General features: G+C 49.8%; 2 protein-coding genes across 23 annotated transcripts in view; one reads left to right on the top strand and one right to left on the bottom strand.

Moving 5' to 3' along the window:
* Nucleotides 1–8476, bottom strand: part of Rbp (RIMS binding protein) — a 23427-nt gene extending 14951 nt beyond the window's left edge. For 8 of the 19 annotated variants that reach the window (XM_019844442.2, XM_019844444.2, XM_019844443.2 and 5 more), the window contains exon 1: nucleotides 1530–2225. In XM_019844442.2, the coding sequence (XP_019700001.1) occupies nucleotides 1530–1673 (144 nt within the window). In that variant the 5' untranslated portion in view covers nucleotides 1674–2225. Of the gene's footprint in view, nucleotides 1–1529; nucleotides 2226–6030; nucleotides 6598–6772; nucleotides 6931–7518; nucleotides 7622–8282 lie in introns of those variants that run through there. The other 11 variants (XM_025305488.1, XM_019844445.2, XM_025305486.1 and 8 more) reach the window with 11 other exon arrangements.
* Nucleotides 7664–23174, top strand: LOC105189745 (alpha-tocopherol transfer protein-like). Of its 4 annotated transcripts, none has more exons than XM_025305492.1 (5): nucleotides 7664–7852; nucleotides 18628–18900; nucleotides 20582–20945; nucleotides 21359–21464; nucleotides 22941–23174. In XM_025305492.1, exons 2-5 carry the CDS (start codon nucleotides 18629–18631, stop codon nucleotides 23102–23104), a joined length of 906 nt encoding a protein of 301 aa, XP_025161277.1. In that variant the 5' UTR covers nucleotides 7664–7852; nucleotide 18628; the 3' UTR covers nucleotides 23105–23174. The 4 variants fall into 4 exon arrangements, with proteins under 4 accessions (XP_025161277.1, XP_011150350.1, XP_025161278.1 ...); XM_011152048.3 differs by lacking the exon at nucleotides 7664–7852 and adding an exon at nucleotides 13889–14092; XM_025305493.1 differs by lacking the exon at nucleotides 7664–7852 and adding an exon at nucleotides 14917–15173 and having other exon boundaries at nucleotides 21359–21621; nucleotides 22941–23079.
* The last annotated feature ends 80 nt before the right edge of the window (nucleotides 23175–23254 follow it).

Below are 23254 nucleotides of genomic sequence, written 5' to 3' on the forward strand. Positions count from 1 at the left end.
GAGCGACGTTCTAGTTGGGTACGCAATTCGCGACAGGAATGTCACGTTTGTAATGAAAAGGGAGGCTTTTATACTCCCGATGCCCGGAGCTGCGCAACCGAACTACTGCTGTACGTAATCCAACGAAAAATCTCCCTCTCACCCCCTCTCTCTCTCTCTCTCTCTCACTGGCGAAAATGATATCGAAAGGAGAAAAAAAGGATAAAAAAAGGAGTAAAAAAACACGATACGTAATATCGATATTCCGCGCGTCGATCCTCGCGCGCTGCATCGGCCGCTGCTTAATGACTTCTTCCCAATTAGCCCGGGGCAATTAACGGGTCGCACGTACATACATACGCGGATCGTTCTGTAATCTGCAGAATTGCTTACCACTTGGCTTGAGATTAATAGCCTAATTATCTAGATTGCGACGTGAACTTGTGTCGCGCGCGGGGTCAGTATTAATTTCCTGCGTGCAGATTCCGGGGGACGCACTTGAAGCGCGCCGCGAAGGCCGGCACCGGCAGAGACATAAATTTCAGCCGCTAACAAAGTTTAAGTGGTTTATTTTACGCCGCGGTGAGGCCGCGAATTAAAGTTTCCTCGTGCGAGCAATCGCGTCGCCCCGGAACGCATTAATAAAAACTTTTATTTTTCATATTATGCCGGCTTATCGAGTATCTGGCGGCGCGGCGGCAGTGAAAGAGAGCTTTCCGCGCGCGCTGCGATTCATTGCCGATGGTTTACACGTAACTTTTACTCGCGTGGGCTCCTGCCTGCGTGTGTGTTTATGAATATTGATCACATGCATATTACCTTTCCCACGTAATCAACTTTAATTTCAAGGACTTTTGGCTTTCGCGAGAAGCGCGCGCGCACGCACGCGCTTTCCGCGATCGCGGATTCGTTGACACGCGTTTTTGTCGCGAGGAAGAAACGTGCTGAATTTTCGGCCCCCTGCGAGCTAGCATTTTGTGGTCACGTCGAAGCTGCTTTCTTCTCGCGGGCGTGCAACACGCGAATAAATTACTCGACGACACGACTATCAGTGATAACAAATTCTCAGAAAGGTACTTGATTTATCGTGCCGTGTCAGACTTGATTTATGCGCGGGCGCGTGGAGTAAAAATTCGCCCGGAAATTAATGACGAAGTGTACAGAAGTAATTAATTAATTAATTAGTGAGAGAAAATCCCGTTCTGGAAAAGAACAAGGAGGTGGATGAGTACAACGGAGAGATTACAATCGACGACAATCGAGAAATTAATGGGTTACCCTTGATGGTAACGCGAGACAAGAAAGTCTAAAGGGATTTAAGGGATCAAACAAAATTAAACGGGAAGAGTATCGAGAGAAGAGAGCGGAGAAGATGAACGAGAAGGGAAATTCACGACGTGTGACACGGCGTAGAAGTATCGAGAAATTCGCAAAGTCCATCGAGTCAAACCGGACACGATCGCGAGTCGGCGAGTTTGGCTCTCTCTCTCTCTCTCCCCCTCTCTCCTCTTCTTCTTTCTTCCCGAAAGCGACAATGCGGCTGAGCTCACCTCCAGGATGGATTCGAGAACTGCGTCCTGCATAATGGTGGTTCTCGTGGAGGTGGTAGCCCCGACAGCGGATCCGGTCCCCTGCAGCTGCGGAGCCTGAGGTGCCGTGGAAACGCCACCTCCAACACCACAGCACTGCAACATCCCTGAAGTCTGAGACCCTCGCCAGTCTTTATCGCGGCCGGTCCTTATCGATCTAGCGTGTGTCTAGGAGCTATCTTAATTAATTGGCGGCCTTTGCGCGCGGCGGCTTGCCGGGTCGCGCGCACCACGACGACGAGATCCCCCACACACGCTCAACAGCGCGAGTCTAGCGCACCGCGAACGGCAGGGACTCTGATCTCGGCCGGCACGTGGACAGCCCGTTGCGGGAACGAGTGGAAAGTTGCCCCCGTGGCTCGCAGATACGGGGCGACCTCGCGTTTAAAGGGGACCAACGCTCGCTCGGACCGGACTCGTCGGCTCGCCGCTAGGTATCGGATCATCCTAGGAGGGGACACGCACACGCTTGCGGGGCTTGCGCACACTCGGCGATTATGCGTGATTTCGTGCGGCGAGAGTGCTGCGCTGAGACTTTGGGATTTTCAGGATACCCGGGGCAGGCGGGGGTACTAACGGCGGGGCTCGTAGTTATTCGAAATATTCAGCAGCCGGTGCTTCGTTTCGTTAGTTCAAAGACGAGCGTGTAGAAGTCAGCTATAAGCACCAAAGCAGAGAAAGAATTAAGGAGTCGTACATCCAGTCACATCCCATCGAGAACCGCAAGGCCGCGCGACGCGCGAGGTTCTCTCGTCTTGCGATTTTGTCTCGTTTCTCCGCTCGCGCGCAAAGTGCACTGAGAGAAAAGTATATGATATTTGGAACTATCGTGATATAGTAACTAAATTATAGTCCGATATATTATATTTATAGTAAGTATTACCATAATATCATCGTATAGCCATATAACCAACCATATCATATTTTTACTAAGAATTATAGTAGTGCAAGTTAAACTGAAATTATTCTATGGATGCAAATATAAAATGGTAGGTAAAAGTAACCCTTTTGTATGGTCAACATTACCAGAATACTTGCTAAATGATGACAGATGTAACTATATTAATATTAAATCTCACTATATTTGAGAATGAGAAATTACCATATATGTGGTAAAAGTAACTAAACGATTATTTAAGACAATCATTGACTATATATTTGCGTTTATTCTACTATATTTTCCACGAACTATAAAAATATGGTTGACGCCAAAATTAACTGTAAAGTATAGTGATTGAATTATAGTTAATTCAACTATATTTTTCCATCAGTGTACGGCGGCCAAATTCGGCTTCGAGAGTTTTAGCCTCTCCCATTTGCGAATTCGCCGCGAGAATTCATCATCGAGTGACAAGTCTCGGAATCAAAGATGTTTCTTTCATTTTGCCGGTCGCGCGGAAAATTCGCGGACTAATTCGCCGACTTCGAGGTTCCGCGACGAAAGTCTTCAAGTATTTTCCGAACGATCGTCAAAGTGCTCTAATTTCAATAAAGCTTGAAATCGTTAGTCTGCTTTAATTGCAAGTCCCATTATCGCCGTCCACAAAATACGGTCTCTCTCTCTCTCTCTCTCTCTCTCTCTCTCTCTCTCTCTCTCTCTCAGGACGTACTCGCGATCGCGTCTCTCCGCCGATTTCATCGCTCGAGCGTCGCGCTCCCGCCGTTTCTCGCCGCGAATTCGCCGCGGGATCGAGCTCCGAAGTTTCCAAGTCGACGTGATTATCGGCAACAGGTACTCGCGCCAAGTGTTTCGATCGGGCTTATAATCCGCCTAGAAATCCTCGTCTCGCGACTTCGCGCACTACGATCGCTCGAACGCGTCGCGGTGAACCCGACCGACCGCCGCCGCGGCCGGACAGCGTGCTTCGCCGCGTGGAGTGGGCGGTGTGTGTTAACCGTGTACGATCGCGAGTTATTATTATCAGCCGCGTGTTACAGCTGCATTGCAACTGCGCGCGCCGAGATTTCGTGCGATTTTAATAACACGTCGCGTGCGAGCGACTTTCGCTCGATCGCTCGGCTTCTCGCGCGGCGAGTCGGCGCGATCGAAAGAACCCCACACCGCACATGCATACGCACATGCACACACACATACGCAACAACACACACGCGCACCGACGCGCACACCGCACACGGCTACGGGAATCTCGTTAAAGCTGCACGTCACGACAAGCGGCACGTGTCTCGTCAGCGAGGCATCAATCGGCGCAGTTACGCTCTCTCGCAGCCGTCGAGAGCTCCGTTTATCTCGCGTCCGTGCGCCGATATAGCGAAAAGCGCAGTTAACTTTGCGCCACGGTCAATCGAGCCGGCCAGTCCTTCCCTTCGTCCCTTCCTGCTTATCGCGAAGGATCAAGTATAATCGCCAGCTTTCGACGCGCAGCGCGGAGAAGCACGGGCGATTATCTCTCCCGAGCCGATTCCCACGGACGGTTCGCTCGGCTGGCAAGGAGCGGAGGAGGAATTTGGAGGTGAAATTGGCGTCTGCGAGCGAGATTAGAGCGACATCGGCGGCTGGGAACTTTGCGGAATTAACCGCGGCGGCAACGCGCTTGAGGAACCACCCCGGACGTATTTGATCGAGAAATTGGTTTAGATTTCGTCAAGTCGCACTCGGCGCAACTTGGAAGCGCTCGTTCTCCGGTTTACCGCACGCACGTAATTTCCAGAGGAGGAGGGTTAACAGGCGAAAGAGATTTCTTTTGATAAATCGCATCGGACGCGTTTCGCTTGAAGGGGGTGGAATCGCCGGTATCCGCAGCCGAATTTGCCGCTCGTAAGAGCCGGAGATTCGCGTCCGCTTCGTTTTACTGTCACGTTGATTCGAGCAATCTTTCCTGTCCGTGTAACGTCCGGGTGATGCCTCGGCGTTGCCGTCAGGGTGAAGGGAGTTGTATCACCTCGACGGGGAAATTTCTCCGCGCCGAGGGAGGAATTCCGCCGGCGAGAGAAGTCACGGGGGGGGGAGTTGCACGCGGGGGAGAAAAACGCTTGCTCGAATGAAGGAATCCGCCGGTGAGATACGGGAGCGATAGGGGAATTCCGCTCCAGCTTCTGTCAGAATTCGGTCCAAATTATCCAGATTTCTGCTCAACTTAAACAGGATCTTCCGGCATTCTCAATCGGAATCTCCGAGAATCGTTCATACTTCCCGGCGGAAAACTCGTCCGCTCGATCAGACGCGTCTCTCTGCGTGCACGTGCGCGTCGTCTGCGCGAAATATCTCCACTGAGATACGACCGAAGAATCCGTGTGGAAAAAAAACGCGATACAGCTCGCGTGAAGAAGAGCAAGAACGTGCCGTGGAAAATCGCTCGCGCTCGTCGTGCAATCGGCGAGGCAAACGCGAGGCAAAAATACATCTGCACCCCTTCTACCCTCTCTCTCTCTCTCTCTCTCTCTCTCTCTCTCCCCCCCGCTCACTCTCTTTCTCACTCTTTAATTAACTCTCCATTATCGTGACTTAATAATAGCAACACTCCCGCGCGCACGCGCGCGCTTTTATCTTTTGATACATTTAATTGGCGTGCATTCTCCAGCTCTTTGTCGCCTTTTCTTCGGCCACGCTAACGAATACAATGAGAGCGACGATCGGGATGTGATCCGCCGTTGGCTGACACACCGGGGCTCACGCCATGTCGGGCGAACAATCGGCCGCGCCGTTACGTTGCTGTTACGTTGTAACAGCGACGTGCACGCACACGTAGAGACGGAGGAGTGCGTTGCGTGCGCCAAAAATACGCGCGATGAATCGGACGATGCGACGCTACTCAAAAGCCCAGTTAATCGGCTGCCGAGATAACACGACCGCGCTCAGGGGAAGGGGCATCAGCCCGGGGGATGGGGATGAGGGGAGACGAGGGGAGGGCAAGCGCGAAAATTCTTCCGACGCGAGCGGGTTCTCGCGAGCGCAAAATTATACGCGCATACTTTATCGCTCCCTCGCACGTTCTCCGCGAGATACCGCGAGATAGGAGGAGGAGGCGGGGGGGGAAGTGTGAAATTTCCCCGCGGCTGGAGTCGTTTCCGGTTCTTTCTCCTCTCCATCCCCTTCTCGGCAAGTTCCCGGCCCGAGAACCCCGAGTTGACGGTCATCGCGTTTAACGCCTCCTGGGACTCCCGTATGAATGCCGAATTATCGATTTCGCTCGGTCGCACGCGACTCGGGGGCTCCTCTTCGGCGAATTCGCGTCTTCTCGTTCGGGCCGTCACTTCGGGGTAGTTTTCTTCGCGGCTCGGTTCGTTAACCCTTCTACGACGACTGCCGATCCACGAGCGGCGTCGTCGCTCGTGCCGGATAATCGACTTCGGACCTACGTACGTGTTCGATTGAGCGCCGATGAAAGCGAGAGTATGCGAGAGAGAGAGAGAGAGAGAGAGAGAGAGAGAGAGAGAGAGAGAGAGAGAGAGAGAGAGAGAGAGAGAGAGAGAGAGAGAGAGAGACAGCGAGGGGAAGAGATACCAAGAGAGAGGCAGATGGAAAGAGGAAGAGTGCGAAAAGCGGAATTCCGCTCGAGCGCTCGAGCGAACGAGAACGGCAAGAGGTTTGCGACGTCCGGGACTGCGCCCGAGTTCTCCGTCGACGACACCGAGATGTATCGCGACTCGCCAGCGGCTGTCATTTACACGTGTCACAGAGCACTTGATATCCTCGTGCTGACAGCACACTTCTTCCTCAAGTTCACGAGAGACTTCGGCTTCGAGCGGCGGTGTCGATCTGCCATGTCGCGCCGAGATTGCGGACAACCCCGCGGCCAGGATGGCGATTCGACGTCCACGCGGTCTTCGGAATACGCGGAGGCGGTGAGGTTATCGTGAGGAGCAAGTCACTCGCGACGGAGATCAATACCGCGGCTTTCATGGGGCCGATAACAACACCATGCCGGACGGAGAAGCGAGCGCGAAGCGTATTAAACCGAGGCCGTGCTCGCACACCAGCCGAGGAAGTAGTCGAAGTCGCGGTATGACTCGGACAAAGAGAAAGCGACAAAACAAAAGAGAGAGCGAAAGAGAGAGAGAGGGGGGAAGCGGGAGAGAGAGAGAGAGAGAGAGAGAGAGAGAGAGAGAGAGAGAGAGACAGGAACAGCGCAAAGCAGCAGTGAAAAAAGACCTTCGTCTTTTTGGGTGGCGGACGAAGAAACGGGCGGCTTGAGGTAAGAAATAAGGGCACGAGAGAGCGAGAAGGAAACATCAAGAGCTCCTACCGGGAAACGTCTGCCTGGCGATGATTCGATCCAAGATGCGGACGAGGAGTGCTGCGTGAGCAGGCGGGCGATATCGAGGAGCACCGATGGCGGACGAGATAGTGACTGATATAACGGAGATAAGCAGGTGGGAAGAACGAGGAAGAGAGAGAAGGAGAGAGAGAGAGAGAGAGAGAGAGAGAGAGAGAGAGAGAGAGAGAGAGAGAGAGAGAGAGAGAGAAAGAGAAGGAGGGAGGTAGACAGAGAGACAGAGAAAGGCAGAAAAAGAGAAAGAGAGAGAGAGAGAGAGAGAGAGAGAGAGAGAGAGAGAGAGAGAGAGAGAGAGAGAGAGAGAGAGAGAGAGAGAGAGCACTTTCGGCCTGGCGGAAAGCGCCAAAGAAAAGCACCAGCAGGTCCGCGATCGCGGCGCGGAAGAGACCAGGAGCTTCTCCGTCGGCTGCACTGCACTCCCACTCACTATTAAATCAACCCCCGGCAACGGTTTGGAAAAACTGGCCGCTTCGAGCGACGTACGACACTTCCGCTCGTGTCCGGCGGCGAGGCGACCGCGCCAGGTCGAGTCTCTTACGACCTCGACGTGGAAGTCGGCGTGATATTGTAGGAGGTAGAGAAGGGTGGCGGCGAGGTTATCAGAGGGGAACGGGGAACGCAGCAGACTCGGAACGACTTTCTCGGCGGGGGCACGGCTCGAGTGGCCACGGTACTGCTTATTGATCTCACTAAAGGGCGAAAGGTACGTAGCGTACATGTGCACCCGGTGCGCACCAGACACCACTGCACGACGGCACGTAGTGCAACCATTGTCACGAGCAACGGCGGTGACGGCAACGACGGCGGCGGCGGCAGCGGCGGCGGCGGCGGTGGCGGTGGCGGTGGCGGCGGCGGCGGCGGCGGCGGTGGCGGCGGCGGAGGTGGCGACGGCGGTGGTGGCATCCCCGACACTTCGCGATTATCGTCCGCCATACTGGTCCGCTGTCTCGGTACCGCCGCCGCCGTCGTCGTCATCGTCGTCGTCATCGTCGTCGTCGTCGTCGTCGTCGTCGTCGTCGTCGTCGTCGTTTTTATTACCAGCATTCTCAGGCAAGATTGTCACTGTGAAACTCCGACACGTCAACTCGCGCGAGCTAACCGACTGACGTTTCAGTCGCGAACCTCTCGTGAGAATCCGCTGTCGAGAGAGGGTGCTACGTTCCCGAGGATACGTTCCGCGCGGAGTTGACGGAGTTCGCGGCCACGACCGGAGGTTACGCTCTCGTTCTCCCGATGTTCCGCACGTAGCGACGTAGCATTCACTCACGCCACTCACTCACTCATTCGCTAACTCGCTGGCTCGATCTTCCCGGAGTTTGCAGGACCCGGTGTCAGGCTCTTTCGTTCGCTCTATTCATCAGGCATTCCTCTCTTTCTCTCTCTCTCTCTCTCTCTCTCTCACACTCTTTTTCTCTCTCTCTCTCTCTCTCTCTCTCTCTCTCTGTCTCTCGTTCTCTCTTTCACGCTCTCACTCTCTCACCCTGTCGCAGCAGCTTCCACTCTACCTCGTCGTCGCGACACTTACGATGACCGAGTCGAAAGGATTGTGGCAGGCCAGGGCTGCTGCTGCTGATGAGCGAACTCCTCGGGACTCGCCAAGCTTTTTCACTCGGCTATCATCCCGTACAACCCCCAAGATCTGCTCGGCCGTGGAAGGCAGCAGGCAGGGCTGTGGAGTCGGGGGTAGGGGGTGATGGTGGTGGTCGCTTGCCACTACCGGGGGGCGAGAGGTGGGGGTAGAACAGCCCGTGTGGGATGGAGGTGCACCCCCGTGCGGGGGGTGCCGGGGACGGTAGGTGGACGGGGATGGTCGAAAGGAGAGGGCGGACGCGCGCGCGACGGTGTGAGAGAAGCGTCGGAGGAGCGGTTGTAGGGGTGGCAGCGGAGGGGCCGGAGGGGGAGGCAGGGGCTCCCGTCACCACCAGATATGGGTCACTCAGCGATCGATGTCGATATAGAGTCGCTGTGTATCGCCGGAGTCCGTCGCACGATCTCCCTTACGTCACTTCTCGCTCGCTCGCTCGCTCGCTCTCGCCGGCTCTCGGCGGGGGTGGTTGGTCCCTTGCCCCTGGCGCGGGGGTGCGTGCCGGCGGCTCGTCGATGGCTCGTTCGTTCGCTCGCTCGTTCGCGCGCTCGCCCGCACGTTCACTCGCTCGCTACATTATCTTCGCTCGGGGGCGGTTGGCCGCGCGACGATTCGCGCCGCGTTAAAGGGTTCGATCGACCGCGCCAAACATGGCGGGTTTCGTTGGCGGCCGATATCCTGAAAGTCTGGCGACTTGGCCAAATGGTTCGCGTCGCGGCTACATGGGGGTGTAGCTTTCACAAAAGACCAATCAATACGCAAGAGAGGTGATCCTACGATCTCTCTTTCCCTCGCCCCCCTCCCTGCCTCTCTCTCTCTCTCTCTCTCTCTCTCGTTCGCCCTCGCTCCTCGCTCGTTTCTCCGATTATCTCGCTCTTTCTCTTCTGCACTCGGTCTTCTCTCTCTCTCTTTCTCTCTCTCTCTCTCTCTCTCTCTCTCATCTTTCTTCCTTCCTCTCTTCGCCACCTTCCGCTTCCACCGCCACCTTTTCAACCCTCTCGGCGGCCCGCTCGCGTCTCTCCCCCACCGCCCTCGCGTTTCTTTCATTTATCTAGCTCTGTTCCTCGACTCCCTTCCATTCGTTTCATTCTAACCCGTCGTGCCTTCTTCTGCCGTGCGATTTTTCTCGCGTGAACGAACGGCCATCATGAAGAGGTGACACACGAAGGAGGAAGGAGGGGGCGAGAGGCGGAGGAGAGGAGGAAGTGGATGAGTGAGACGGAGAGGAAGAGAAGGAGAAGGGCAGCGCGGCGCGCGCGAGGAACCGGCGGAACGGTTCTAATTTTAACTTAATGCAGAGCGTACGCAGCGCGTCGCACGCAAACACACGGCAGCGCGCACGCACACGCACACTTATCAAAAACTCCTGCTGTAAGATAAAGACGGCAGCGCTTCCCTCCCTCTCTGAAGCGATTCCGCCGGGGTTACGCCAGGAGCGTAGCAGCCCGTCGCAGCGCGGATAATCCGAATCCGTTGGTCAAGCGAGTCGCATCGAAGTTGCATCGCGCGCGGTCATCACCTCGCCGTTATTACTCCGTCACCAGCGGAGCACGTTACTCTCGATTACTCGCGACTATTCATTCAGCGTCTCCTCACGATCACCGAGAGTGACCGAGAGCGACGTCAATATTTTAATCCCTCGCTCGGCCGTACAAGTGCGGCACAAGCGGCACGTTGCGCATTGTTGAGCGAGAGATCGTAACCGTCGACGTGACGTCGACTCGTGTTATCCACTCTCTCTCCTTACCGGAGCATGATCTCTCCCCGCGATCTGCATCCCATCGTATCCCCGATCGACTCGAGGCTCCTCGAGGCTCGTCGCTTTCCCAGCTGCCGATATCCGGCGACGCGAGCTGTGGGGCTCTCGACCGGGCATCCTCGCGAATGATCCCCGGGGGGCGCGTACAGCGGGATTTCCCTCGGCTCGTCGACTCGCGTGCGTAATTTGCCAGAGGAGGAATTACATATTTATTAATCAGGCGAGAGCATCTCCCGCCCGCCGGCGACATCCGCCGGCGCGGCGCGTCCCTTTAATCAGGCTTGTCGCATGCGCGCGCCACGCCGGCGAGATCTCGCCGCGGCGGCGCGATCGGGACAGGACTGCGATTCAGGATTGAGCTCGGCGCCGCGCAGGCGTCCGCTGACGTCACGCCGCCCTCCAGAGGGGGTTAGCGGGGTGTTACACGCTTATCAATGAACGTACGACGCCTACGGCGAGTATACCTGTTCTCCAGCGCGCGTCGCCGGCGAACACACCCTCCGGTCCTCCCTTACTCGCCCTTGCGGCGGCGGCGGCGGCGGCCGCGCGCGCCCTACGTGCCCATTCGCCTCGCCGTGGCCTCGCGCGCTACCTGATCGGCCGTTCGCCGGCCTCATCGGCGGCCAGGTCGGCCGGCTGCGCGACCGCGAGGGATGCGAAGCTCTCACGCTGCCGCGGCTAACTTGAACGCCAAGAGCAACTTGCGCCCCGAGACGCGACGTGGCCGGCCGGAAGTTGTCTGTTGGCTCGCTTGATATCTCAAAGGGAGCATCCAGGAGGAGTTTGCTCGTTGAAGCCGGCGATGTTGTGGGACGAGGCAGACAGACGCATTCTGATCGTCTACGCGCTCGTCCCGAACCGGCGCTTCTCCAGGAGCTGCGTCGCAGCGACCACGCGAGATGCCGAGATTCGTAGTTGGACCGTTTCATAGACCGTGGATAGATGAATGTTTATTGTTCCCCTTTTCGGGATTACAATCTCTCTCTTACGATATTTTTCACACATTACATACTTCACATAACACAGTCAAAAACATTTCGTACTTTTGTTAAAATTATTTGTGTGTAGAAAGTTTTGTGTTAAATTCTTCACACAGTCGTGTGTTAATTTAACATATCGCTGCTGCGTTAGCCTGGACTTTCTTGTGTTAAATTAGGATTAACTATTTTTCAAGTGTTGAAATGACATTCCCAAGTATTATTAAAGTAACACAATTTGTATGTAAATGCATGAATTCTTGCTATCACGTATTTTATATGTTAAAGTCAACATACCTAAAATGTGTTACTTTCCTCATTATAACAGTTATCATGTGTTAAGTGTATAATGTTAATATTTCTGGTATGTGAAGATCGAATTTTTAACACATAGATTATGGCAATCTAACATCTTCACTTCATCAAATCATAGATCATTGTTTTTCCCAGACAGTTGAAGTAACATTCATTGTATGTCAATTTAACACAAACTGTGATTCATGACAGTGATTTGAATGTTAAATTTTTGTGTTAAATTTTTTACATATCATATGTGTTGCATTTTTTAACATATTTGCTGTATGTTAAGTTAACATAAATGAGAGTGGATGATTTAAGACACATGAAATATGTTAAGTTTAACACATCGTTTCTTACAGTGTATATTACATATTTTTTTTACATATATTTTATGTTACGGAACGCTTCCTTAATAATTATATCTTATTAGTTGGATCTTTCATATTTAGGAACGTTTGGGATCAAGAAGAAGCTAATGTTTGATTGCTTCATTGCTTACGGAGCATCTGAAGGGGAACTTGGAACATAGTTTTGGATGATAAGACCGGTCTGTGTCGCGATCGTGAAATTTGTGCGTGGGGTTGAATGACGCAAGACCAAAGACTAACAGGGCGGGAAAGCAATGTTCCTTTTAGAACGTAAAAAAGATACATAGAGCCCGATCGAAATTTTGTCACATAAATTTACGTAGCTTCAGGAACCCCCGGAAGAAGAAGAAAATATGCAGACCGGCATGAACCGGTGACTGACGAAGTCTCGCCGTTCTAAAGCTTCTTCCATAAAAGAAAACAAATGTACGCGCAGTTTCGACGACGGCTTCACAACTGAAAAGTGAACATTTGATTTTTTTTTTTAAATAACTCTCGAGAGGTAATTTTTTATTGAGTACCGAGTTGGTTTTAAAGTTCTTCGAGGCTAAGGTGACGCAGGCTTCCTTTCTCTCACCGGCTGTGCATCGCGCCTTCTAGAAGGGTGACTTGATATGCCGGCCTGTGTGCATTCTGCTCATCAGGAGGGTGCAAGTTAACGCGTTAAGACTGTTACGCCGGTCTGCGCGTAACTACGTTCCAAGAGGAACATCTTACGACTTCTTCTTTCCCACCCCGTCTCTCCCTCGCGATAAATACATAAGCGAGACGCACGGCTAACGTGGCCCTTGGGTCAACTTAAGAGAGCCGCTCTCCCCTATTTGTACACGCTCTGCGTCGTGTGTGTGTGTGTGTGTGTGTATATTTTACCATTACAACTACGGTTGTCGATACGATTACCAGCCTTGACCGCACATACATGTAAGTGAGAATCGTGTAAGTAATCCTACTTATCGCGGCAAGAAACACACATATATCCACAGTACGCAGCCAGCATAAGAGTTTAACACGCGATGCAAGCAGATAATTAAGATTTTCTGATCCTAAGGAGCACTATTGATTTATTATTTATCGACTATCCAAAGAAACGAGAACGAGATGCTGAGGCAGTGACCGATATTGCAATTAACTTAATGTTACGGTAGCTTTGTCCCAATGTCCGGAGACAAGTGGAAACGACTGAAGAACCCGATGAAAACCTAGTTGGCTTGAAAGCTTGATAATTATGCAGCTTCTAATTAATAATTTCACGAGTCACAGACTTGTGTGCGCAAGTGAGTTGGGAGACCTTTCAACACACTATAACAATTGTGCATTGCGTGTTCATCAATCAAGGCTGTTGTGCCGTTGTATGCCCATTTGTTTGCAAAACAGTTTCAACACGAGCGGCTCGGGCGTACTTTGGAACGTAGCGGACTTGAAAAAAAAAAAGAATTTGTTTTCGGGTTACTCCCGTAATAATACTCATAAAATGGCTTCTCCCGTCCGGCACGTTTTGCTCCGAAACGCTTCCGACGTGAAGTGCGACAAGTATTCCGACGAACGCTATTATTTCCGGCCGCAATTCGGCGGGCGTCCGGCGGACGTCCAACAAGAAAACCTGGACTTGTGGAAATTATTCGGGAGCGAGTTCTCTCTCGTCAGACTGTCCGAGGCGTTGCGATCAGCATCGAGCGGCCGGGGAAGAAAGGCCGTTCGAGCAGCGTTGAAACCGGCTGCGCCGCGTCTCGAGTCGAGAGAGAATTCCGCGAGAAGATTGCTCTTGTTTCGCCGCGAGCGTGACGAACGCGAGCGCACTCAGCCTCATTGAGCGATTCTCGCGAGAGCTCGATCGATTCACTTCGATCGAGCTCTCGCGAGATCGATTCACTTCGATCGAGCTCTCGCTCGATCAAAGTTCGCGTGAAGTCCAGATGTGACATTCGGCCGGTCGGCTCGAGTCCTCCCCGTCGCCTTGGTCGATCGCGATTATATACTTGCCCGCGCGATGTGATGGCCGTTGGATCACAACGTGAGCGACACGTTCACCGAGCGCGCACTCGACGTTCCTTTGCGCAACACGCGTAATACCCGCGTAATAACCGTGCGCGCGCGCGAATTGCGCGGATTTGCCGCTCGGCGGCGACGACGCGGGAGTGCTCGCCGCCGCCGCCGCGCCGGTCGGCGAACGCTTTCCCTTTCACATTTTTCATTCCCCGCGGAAGGTTCCCCGATGATCACGCCGCTTGTCACGCCGCGCGTCGAGAGGAAGGTGGACAGATGAATGGATAGCTTGATGGACGGATTTGATTGAAAGCTCAGGTAAAAATACTCGCGCGCGCGCTCATAAATGTACTTGTTTGCGGAGTGTTTTTCCCACGTCTGTTTTCCGACGAAATTGAGAACGCTTCGAGCTCAGATCGTGAGCTCTTGCGTGGTGATTAATTTCTTTGGCGATTGACCGTCCGGCCTTGTTCGTGCGAGCGTCATTTGAAGAAAGAAATGAAACAAATAGACCGACTGCATATACATGTATAAATATTCAAGATATATATAATCGTGCGCAATATCACTCATAAATTCTTTTTCTTGGAAAAACAAACGTCATTTGATAAGGAAGATCATTACACCATTTATATGTTATACATATTAGAGATTTATGATCGTAGAGATTTAAGATCACTCATAAATATATTTTTTCATCAATATTTTTTCATCAATATTTTACGCGGTAAATTCTGCGATAATAATAACATCGCCGCGAGTCTCGCCGACGCGAGGCGACTTTACGCTCCGCGAACACGCAGAAGAGATTCCTCTCGCGGGATGTTTTACACTCATTCCCAGAATACTCGTACGCCGTGAAGACGCATCGCCGGGGAACTGGCAGGTTTCCGCTTCTCTCCACCAAGTGAGATCTCGTCTTATCTCGACACGATCGATCGCGAATTTCCCATGATTCCGGAGGTCGCCGCGACTCCTCCGTGCACCTCGAAACGACGACTTCCTGGTACCGCTGTTTTCCACGCGCGGCGTCACTCGTCCCTCGATTACGCAAGAGAGTGGCGACCGGTTCTCCGCTGTGTGCAAGCGGGAATATTTATCCTTAGCGTATTCGCGCCGGTGTTCAATATCTGGCGCGGCGCGAGTCAAGCGCGCTTCTTGCAGTCGCGCGCGCGCGCGACACGTTCGGTCAGCTGAGTTCCGCGAGCCGCGCGAGTCGAAAAAGCACGAGGATTTTATTTCGAGGCGATACGATCCACTAATCTGCGCTGTGCAAACGCCAAGTATATATCCGATATCTATCCAGCGAAAACTATCTGCGGCCGACGAGAACGCTCCCGCGATTAATCGCCGTTTCGGGAGGGAATCAGTTTTCAGCGCGATCTTCGGCTGCTCTCAGGTATTTGAATTTTCCGACGCGGAAGACGCGCGTGCGGGCGTCTGAAATCTGAGAAATGTCCTCGAAGTGAGAGAGCAGGAGAACAATTTATCCGATAGAAATGAGAGGAGACTCGAGAAATGTTTTCTTAGGCGAGAAGTACCTTCGAAGATCTGAAGGATATCTCTGAGCTTTAAATTTAATGTTACGTTTTAGCTTACGTTTTATTTAGCTTTTCTTTGGTTTTTGATAGAAGATCGAAGTTTCATCTAAAACGTGTCGAGACTGTTACATGATTAATAATCTAGATCTATCATTTATCTCGACTTTTCAATTTTTAACATTGTATACCTTCGTAATTAAGTTTAGATTGAATTCTGGATCAATTATTCTCCGTCTGGAATTAATAAAAATATTTACCTTCGTAATATATATCCATCTGGATTCTTGAAGCTTCGTCCGCGAAGAGGTCGTCTTTCTCATCGGCTCGAAAAGCACCGGCGTCTCAACATTTCTGTCCAAGTTTGTCCGCCTTAATTCAACTGTAGAACCTCCTTGTTTAAGTGTCGCATGATTCGCAAAAATCACGCATATGTGCAGAATTTAAGGCCATCACACGCAAATGAACGTAAGACGTAAGCAGTAAAGAAACTGACCAATCACAATCAATTATTCTTGTAAGTTTCAAAATGACGTCTTTAAGTTTCGATTGTGATTGATCGATTTGCTTACTGCTACGTCTTACTGCTTAAGTTCGTTTGTGTGTGATGGCCTTTAGACATACACGTTGGAATGCAGCGCCGGAATACCAGAGCGGTCCTTCCCAGACAGCACACGGATGTCCATTGGACATCCGTTACATATCCATTTTTTATACAAAAGACGTCCATAGGATGTACGTTTGTCACAACTTCGGGCATAGGACATCCGATGGACGTATATCGGACGTCCTACAGGTCCGATGTCCAATAAGGACATCCTTGTTACGTCCAATCTATGTCCATGGACGTAAATTGGACATATGGACATAAATTGGACGTGAAACGTACATCCATTGGATGTCCGGTGCTGTCTGGATTATTAATCATAGCTGCGATCTATCGAGGTTGCAAGAGTCGCCAAAATCCCCAATCTTCTCGATTACTTTTTACTCTCTGTCAGGCGTGTAATTTAAATCCAATTAATTTCATGCTCTCTGATTTGAAGTCGCACGCCGCGGTTGCGTGGGGCGCGGGTACAGCGCCGCTCGCACAGCGGACGGTTCTCGAGGCGCAAAAATTAGATCTCGAAAGGAAAATTCCTATGTAATATCATGAATCGCAAAGTCGTCATAATTATATGCAAATATAATTTATTGCAATTTACGACGATGATTCTGCTGCTTTCGCGAAACTTCCTCGCGTCAAAGTTAATCCGCGGACGATAGCGTGGCGACCGCCGTACCTAAGCGCGCTAATGAAGTATCGAATGGAAAATTTAAATGCATTCGCAAAAAATAGAATCGCTAAAATAACCGAAACAGAGCGGCGGGCCGAAAATAGACCGCGGCGCGCGCGAAAGTAATTATATCGCGACGACGCTACGGCGGGCGAAATTACACAATCAACTATTAGTTAGCGACAGTTCTTACGTTTGCGGTGAAAGTTTCGTTACACGGGCTAACCTACGGACTGTGTTTCATTGGACTTCGACTTTACGAACGGGACTTTGCACAATTTCCGTTTGCTTTTATTCGGCGTCTCGCCGGCCGCGGCCGCGGCCGCGTGGAAAGTCAGCTGACAGTCCGCACGAAGTGCTGAATTAATTCCAAATTCGCAAAGTACCCAACTGAGCTGACGAGCGACTTCTTTCCTCGCAGAATGAAGTTTGCGCAAAAGCACGAGAAGGGAAAGAACAGTTTCCGTTGGTACGATCGAATTCTTTCGTTACCCGAGGAGAACAGATTGGAAAACTCGGTTGTGACTCTTGCAGGAGATTTCCAATCGATCGATTGTTTTCAATCAGCTCAATGGAGTTTTAAGAGGACGAGGATCTCTTTACCGTTACCGACCTCTGCCGCCGAAGTTTACGTTTGACACTGGGTTGCGCAAAATTACGAAAGCTCGCATTTAATGAGGATATGCGCGAAGGTGAAGCGGAGCATTGCTCAATGCGCGACGAAACGCGGTAAAACATTCTGAAGTTGACAGTTGACGTAAAAACTCGCAACCGACGAAAAAGTTTGCGTATCGAACGCGCGACGCGCTTGCTCCGCCGGGGAAACTTTCGAAGAACGTACTTTTTTTTTGGACTGAATTTAGAAGCTCAAAAAATAGATACGCATGCGTAGGAAAAGTTTGCAGGAAAATTTGCACATATGCGTGCTTAAGCTTCTCCCGCTAAATCCCGCTAAAACAGAGCGGCACACATTTATGTGCGACCTGTACGTGCGAGAAATACGGAAAGGCCGGCGCGATCGTATATCAGGGAATACTCGTTTGACGTAACCTCAAGTCCGAACGACTGCCTTTGCGTTCCTCGGCCTCTCGGCATTGCCTTAGTAAAAAAAAATGAAGCTAAATTTCCGGCGAGTTTCGAGCGAGCGCGACGAAATTCAGACGAGCGTCTTCGCTCGCTCGTGTGATTGCTCGTCACTGAAATTTCGTCTGGTCCTTCAATCGATGATCACACGAACCGGAGCTCCTTTGCTCCTTTTCTGGATTCCCGGAGACTAGACGAAAACTCGGAACAAAAAGACGTCTGCGGGAGGTTTCCTTTAGCCAGTCAATCGGTTATCTCAAACGAGCTTTAATGCGATCGAACGTTCCCATCCGCGGTAACGGGCGGATCGTTTTTCGTCACATTGAGCTTTCGTCTGCTCCCTCTATTCAGCCGCACGAACTGAACCTCGCGAAGAAAATCTCAGTTTGCGTAAGTGGAGGAGAACCGGACGAGAATTCAATCTGAGGTTTCCTCGGCACTCGCTTCGCGCGAATCTTGTTATCCGGGATGCCAGGACGAAGAGTCGGGCTTTCGCAGGAACAGCGAGACTCCTGCGGTAGGCCAATCTTTCTCCTCAGCGCGAATCTCACAGAATTTGCCGAATGTTTTTCCCTTCGGTTGCGGAAGCTAAGATACCGTTTCCCGTCATGAGTTTCCGCCCGACGACCGCCCGTTCCGACGTGTCGACGAGTCGCCGTTTCTTCGCGCGCGCAAGCACGCGAGAAGAAAGTTCGGCTCAAGTGAATCCCGTCCGCGCCGGGGACCCCAGACTTGGGAAACTTGATCGTAGAAACAGGAAGACTCCTGCGGGAGGTTTTCGTTACCCGGTCAATTGCTCGCCCGGAATTTTAATCAGGGCCGAATATCTCGCAGACGAGTAGTGTTTTCCTTTTTCCGCTCGCGACAACGGACAGATCAAATTCAGTCGCGAGTCCGTGTGCTCAACGGGCCAGAAAGAGAGAGAGAGAGAGCTGATGCTTTTGTTTCTTCTCAGAATGAAGCTCGGCCACACGATCGACGACTCGCGCGGCAAGCATCCGGAGCTGACGAACGAGCTGCTGGAGGTCCTGCGAAACTGGGCGAAGGAGCGCGGCCTGTCGCGGATTCCCGACGAGCAACTGGCGTTGTTCGCGCACAGCTGTTACTTCAACCTGGATGCCACGAGACGGTGCATGGACGTTTACTACAGGATGAGGACCACCGTCCCGGAATTTTTCAGCGACAGGGACTCGAGGCTCGAGTATTTGCAGCATTCACTGAGAGCCTTGTACGTTCTTACTCGCGCGTCTAATCGAGTCCGCGGGTCGAGTCTCTCTCGCTGACGCTCCGCGGCATGAAAGAGGGAGCGAAATCGTAAATACCAATCGGCCGGTCTTTACACGCTTTCCTCTCTCGTCAAATTACAGTACGCTTGTTCGCGCGGCGGCGAAAAGGATTACCATGTCGCGTTAATTTCGGAGACATTCGTCTTATTTCTTATTCATTCTCGCTTATACGAATCTGATTCATCACCGGAGGCGATTCTTCCTGACCTTTCGTTCGACGCAACCGAACCGACAGACACGATTTTTACATATTGCTTTCTGATTAAAAGAAGATGTATCCGCGTAGGAAACAATTGACATGTGAATATAAATTAATGTCGACCTTTGTTAATTTTCACGATTTCTTGTAAGTAATTTGTTTCACTTGTCTGGAAGTTGTCTGTCACTGTATCGTTTACACATTATTTTGATTTGGTTATTCATCTATCTATATTATCTATCATATATATATATATCTATCTATATTATTTTGTTCTTTATGCTCTGAAGCTGATGTATGTGAGAAGAGAATCACTTCTGTTGCTTTTTCTTATGGTAATTATAAGCCGTGCCTGTCTGGCGACGGAAAGTTAACGAAAACATCAAGATCGCTCGTCGCCGCATGCGTGTGCGTTAATGATGACGGAAGATATTTTTCAGAGAATTTTCCGTGGTACCGTATTGTTGTCCGGATAGAAATAATCGCGTAATTAGAATTTAAACTAACTAAAATTTTAGACCGGTTGCATTCTGTATAACAGTTTCACCCGCCAGTTTTGTCTTCCTTTGGGGCACACAAAGATAAAGCAACGTCCTGATTATGTCAGATGCTGAATTCTTCATCAAACGAAACGACGTTGACGAGTGAGCACCGGGCAACGGACAAAAAATCCAGCGGAGAAGAAGAATCGCTTCAGAAAAATCGCATTTTCCGAAAATCGGACTGAGCGAATTCTGCCTCCCCCCTCCCTCCCCCGCCCCCGCGCGCGATCAATTCCCCTCTTCGTCTCTTTCAATACCGTCTTTCATCCCTCATCCCTCATCGTGTATGTACAAATTGCGCGGCTGCCAATAACACTTTGAGCTTAATACGACCGCATTAGATATCTTTATCGCTGCAATTTCCCCGCTCGCGGTGCAGCTGCAGCGCGCATCCACCTGATACCGACTAACTAGCGACGATATCACCGAGGAAGATCCTGTTGCTTTCGTATCCTTATCACTTTTCGATTCCGCCGGAGCCGCCGCGACAATGGCGGAAGTTTCACCAACGTTTACTCGACGATTGCAACTTCGCATATTTATTACGTGCGCCGAGGAAACAAAATGGCTAGTTTCATCGCGATGGCACTCGTTTTGCGGCGCCAACGAAAAACTAGCAGCGGCAATATAAAGTTATCGTTACTACAAGTAACGCTTGCTAACAAATGTTCTTCTCAGAAATATAACAATACGTAATAGTGAAATAATAATAATGATAAAATCAAAAAGATGAGTAATAATAATAAATTACGAATATCAATTCTTACAGATTCCTCTCTCTCTCTCTCTCTCTCTCTCTCTCTCTCTCTCCCTTTTTCCGGAGTATGAAATTTTCCCGGCGCTCTCGCAACTTTTCTCATTCACGTACGCCTTTCCTCGCAGGGAGTTCACGGCGCTGCCGAGACCGGACCGTAACGGCCATCGAATAATTTTTCACCGGCTGGCGGACACCCGAGCGTCCCAGTACATGTTCAACGACGGCATCAAGCTGCTGCTGATGTCCATCGACGCGGACCTCTACACGGAGGGCTGCTCGCCGGGATACGTGTTTCTCTTCGACATGCACGGCGTGGGTCTCGGCCACTTGACGAGGCTGTCGATAAACAGTATCAGGAGATACTTCGAGTATATTCAGGAGGGCATGCCGGTCAGGCTCAAGGCCATTCACATAGTGAACGTGGTCTGGTTCATGGACAAGATCCTCGCGCTCATCAGGCCCTTCATGAAGCGAGAGCTCTACGACATGGTAACGACATAGGAGAAAGAACGAGAAAAAGAGAGAAGAGAGAGAGAGAGAAACATGAAAGAGAAGAAGGGGAGAGAAAAAGTCTCTCTCGGGGAGAGCGTAATCGCTTCGGGTTCGCGCGATTCGGTTCACCGGCGCGAGTGCGATTGATAATCACGCCGGACTTGTTGAGCTTCGCAAGTTGACCTCAATTGCACTCGGATCGGTGAAAGTCACGATGAATAAAAAATGCTACTTCATGCGCGTACGCTGTGAATATTTATCGCTTGAGTCGGACACCGCGAAGGTGCCTCCATGTTTTCCCAGCGGAATACAATGTGTTGAGAGCACGCGAGCGCGCGTGCGAAAAAATTATACGTGCACGCGCGCGCGTGCGAATCCGCTCGTTTACAAAGTTAATTTATACTTCGTAGCTTCACCTTTACACCGGTGACGTCTCCGACGTGTATCCACATATACCGCCTGAATGCCTGCCGAAGGACTTTGGTGGGGAATTGGATTGCGTCGCGAGCCTTCACAGTGAGTACACACATTGTGCAATGAGAGTGTGCACAGTTAATTCCTCAAACATCCGCTTGGTAAGACGCTTCACCTCACTCGCGTCTGGCGTATGTCTGCATCTCAATTGATATTTTATCGAACTTACTGAAGCAAAGAACGCAGCATTTTTTCAATAGTAAGAAAAATTTCTACATTATCTGCACGTCAGGAATCGATGCCATATAATTCTGTTTTTATACAGGATGCTAAATTTCAAACGTAAGAGGTAAAAAATCTCCAAAACTATGAAAGATATTAAGAAAAGCTAAAACACCATGTGTTCCATGATTTCGAAGGGGAAAGAGAATGGCATTATCAGTTTTTTATTTGGAGGGCATTTTCAGGGTCAAGTTGAGGGTCAACTTAATTTTTTTAAAATAGAAAGCCCAATTTTTTATTATATCTTCCTTTTCTACCAATTAACTTTAACAACTTTTGTCTGAAACATTTTTTTATTTGCCTAATATTTTTTGAAATATCTGAGGAAAACTTGGTAACTTTTTCAACATTTAACTTACGATATCTATTCGCTAACCATTCGTCGAGGGAAAAAATTGGAATTAGACTTTTTTTCTTTATTTACCATCAAGAATATATTACTATAATAGAGTGCCCTAACTTTTGTTAATTTAATAATTCTGAAATTTCCAAAGGTCGTTAAGGTAACAAAAGTTAGGGCACTCTATTATAGTAATATATTCTTAATAGTAAATAAAGTAAAAAAGTCTAATACTATTTTTTCCTTCGACGAATAGTTAGCGAGATATCGTAAGTTAAATGTTGAAAAAGTTACCAAGTTTTCCTTAAATATTTCAAAAAATATTAGGCAAATAAAAAAATGTTTCAGACAAAAGTTGTTAAAGTTAATTGGTAGAAAAAGAAGATATAATAAAAAATTGGGCTTTCCAGTTTAAAAAATTAAGTTGACCTTCAATTGATGAACTCTTGAAAATGCCCTCCAAATAAAAAGCTAATAATGCCTTTCTCTTTCCCCTTCGAAATCATGGAACACGTGTTTTAATTTTTTTTAATATCTTTCATAGTTTTAGAGATTTTTCACCTGTTACGTTTGAAATTTAGCACCCTGTACAGACATACGTGGAAATATATTAAAAAAACATATGTCTTAAAATATAAATTATATCGGAATATCATGGCAAAATGCAAATAATTCTTCCATTTTTCAAGGCTACACGTATTAAATGATTTTGAAGGAAATATTCGAAGGGAACGGAGAGACTACTGTTTCCCTCAAGGAAATATTCCCTCAAGGATGTAACATGCATGTTGTTGCAATAATTAAGATAACCTCTAATCTCTGAAGATAACCTCGGAATAATTAAGAACATTCCTTACATTTATTTATTTTAAGATTTGATTTACGATTGAGAGGATATTCCTCTCAATCGTAAATATGAATGACAGCTCGTTCAAGTCGATCGTTTCATTTTGCAGAATCGCATTGCACGAAGCTGGACCAGTTGCGGGACTATTTTGCCGAGGAGGAAGATCTGTTTCGCAATTATGCACCCAACAAAGCGAGAGTATCGAACGGTCAACGAATTACGCAAGATGCTGCCAATGATTCGGGGAGAAGTCAGAATGAGGATGACATTTGACGTAAAGGCAGCGTCAAGATTTTATATGTAACCGATGATATAAATTGCTCAATATATAATGTAATTATTAAAATCATTATTGCTTTCATTCTTCGTGCGTGCATCCTTTCGCAGATAATCGCGTTCTCGATCGTAAGAAGGATAATCTTA

Source organism: Harpegnathos saltator, unplaced genomic scaffold, assembly GCF_003227715.2.
Source record: "Harpegnathos saltator strain DR-91 unplaced genomic scaffold, Hsal_v8.6 scaffold7, whole genome shotgun sequence".
Lineage (NCBI taxonomy): Eukaryota > Metazoa > Arthropoda > Insecta > Hymenoptera > Formicidae > Harpegnathos > Harpegnathos saltator.

What these genes read in the sequence shown, in the direction of transcription:
- LOC105189745 (XM_025305492.1), top strand. Translation starts at nt 18,629, where the DNA reads ATGAAGCTCGGCCACACGATCGACGACTCGCGCGGCAAGCATCCGGAG. An exon ending in CAGCATTCACTGAGAGCCTT is followed by an intron (nt 18,901 to 20,581) that starts GTACGTTCTTAC and finishes CTTTCCTCGCAG; the next exon opens with GGAGTTCACGGCGCTGCCGA. An exon ending in TTGCGTCGCGAGCCTTCACA is followed by an intron (nt 21,465 to 22,940) that starts GTGAGTACACAC and finishes TTCATTTTGCAG; the next exon opens with AATCGCATTGCACGAAGCTG.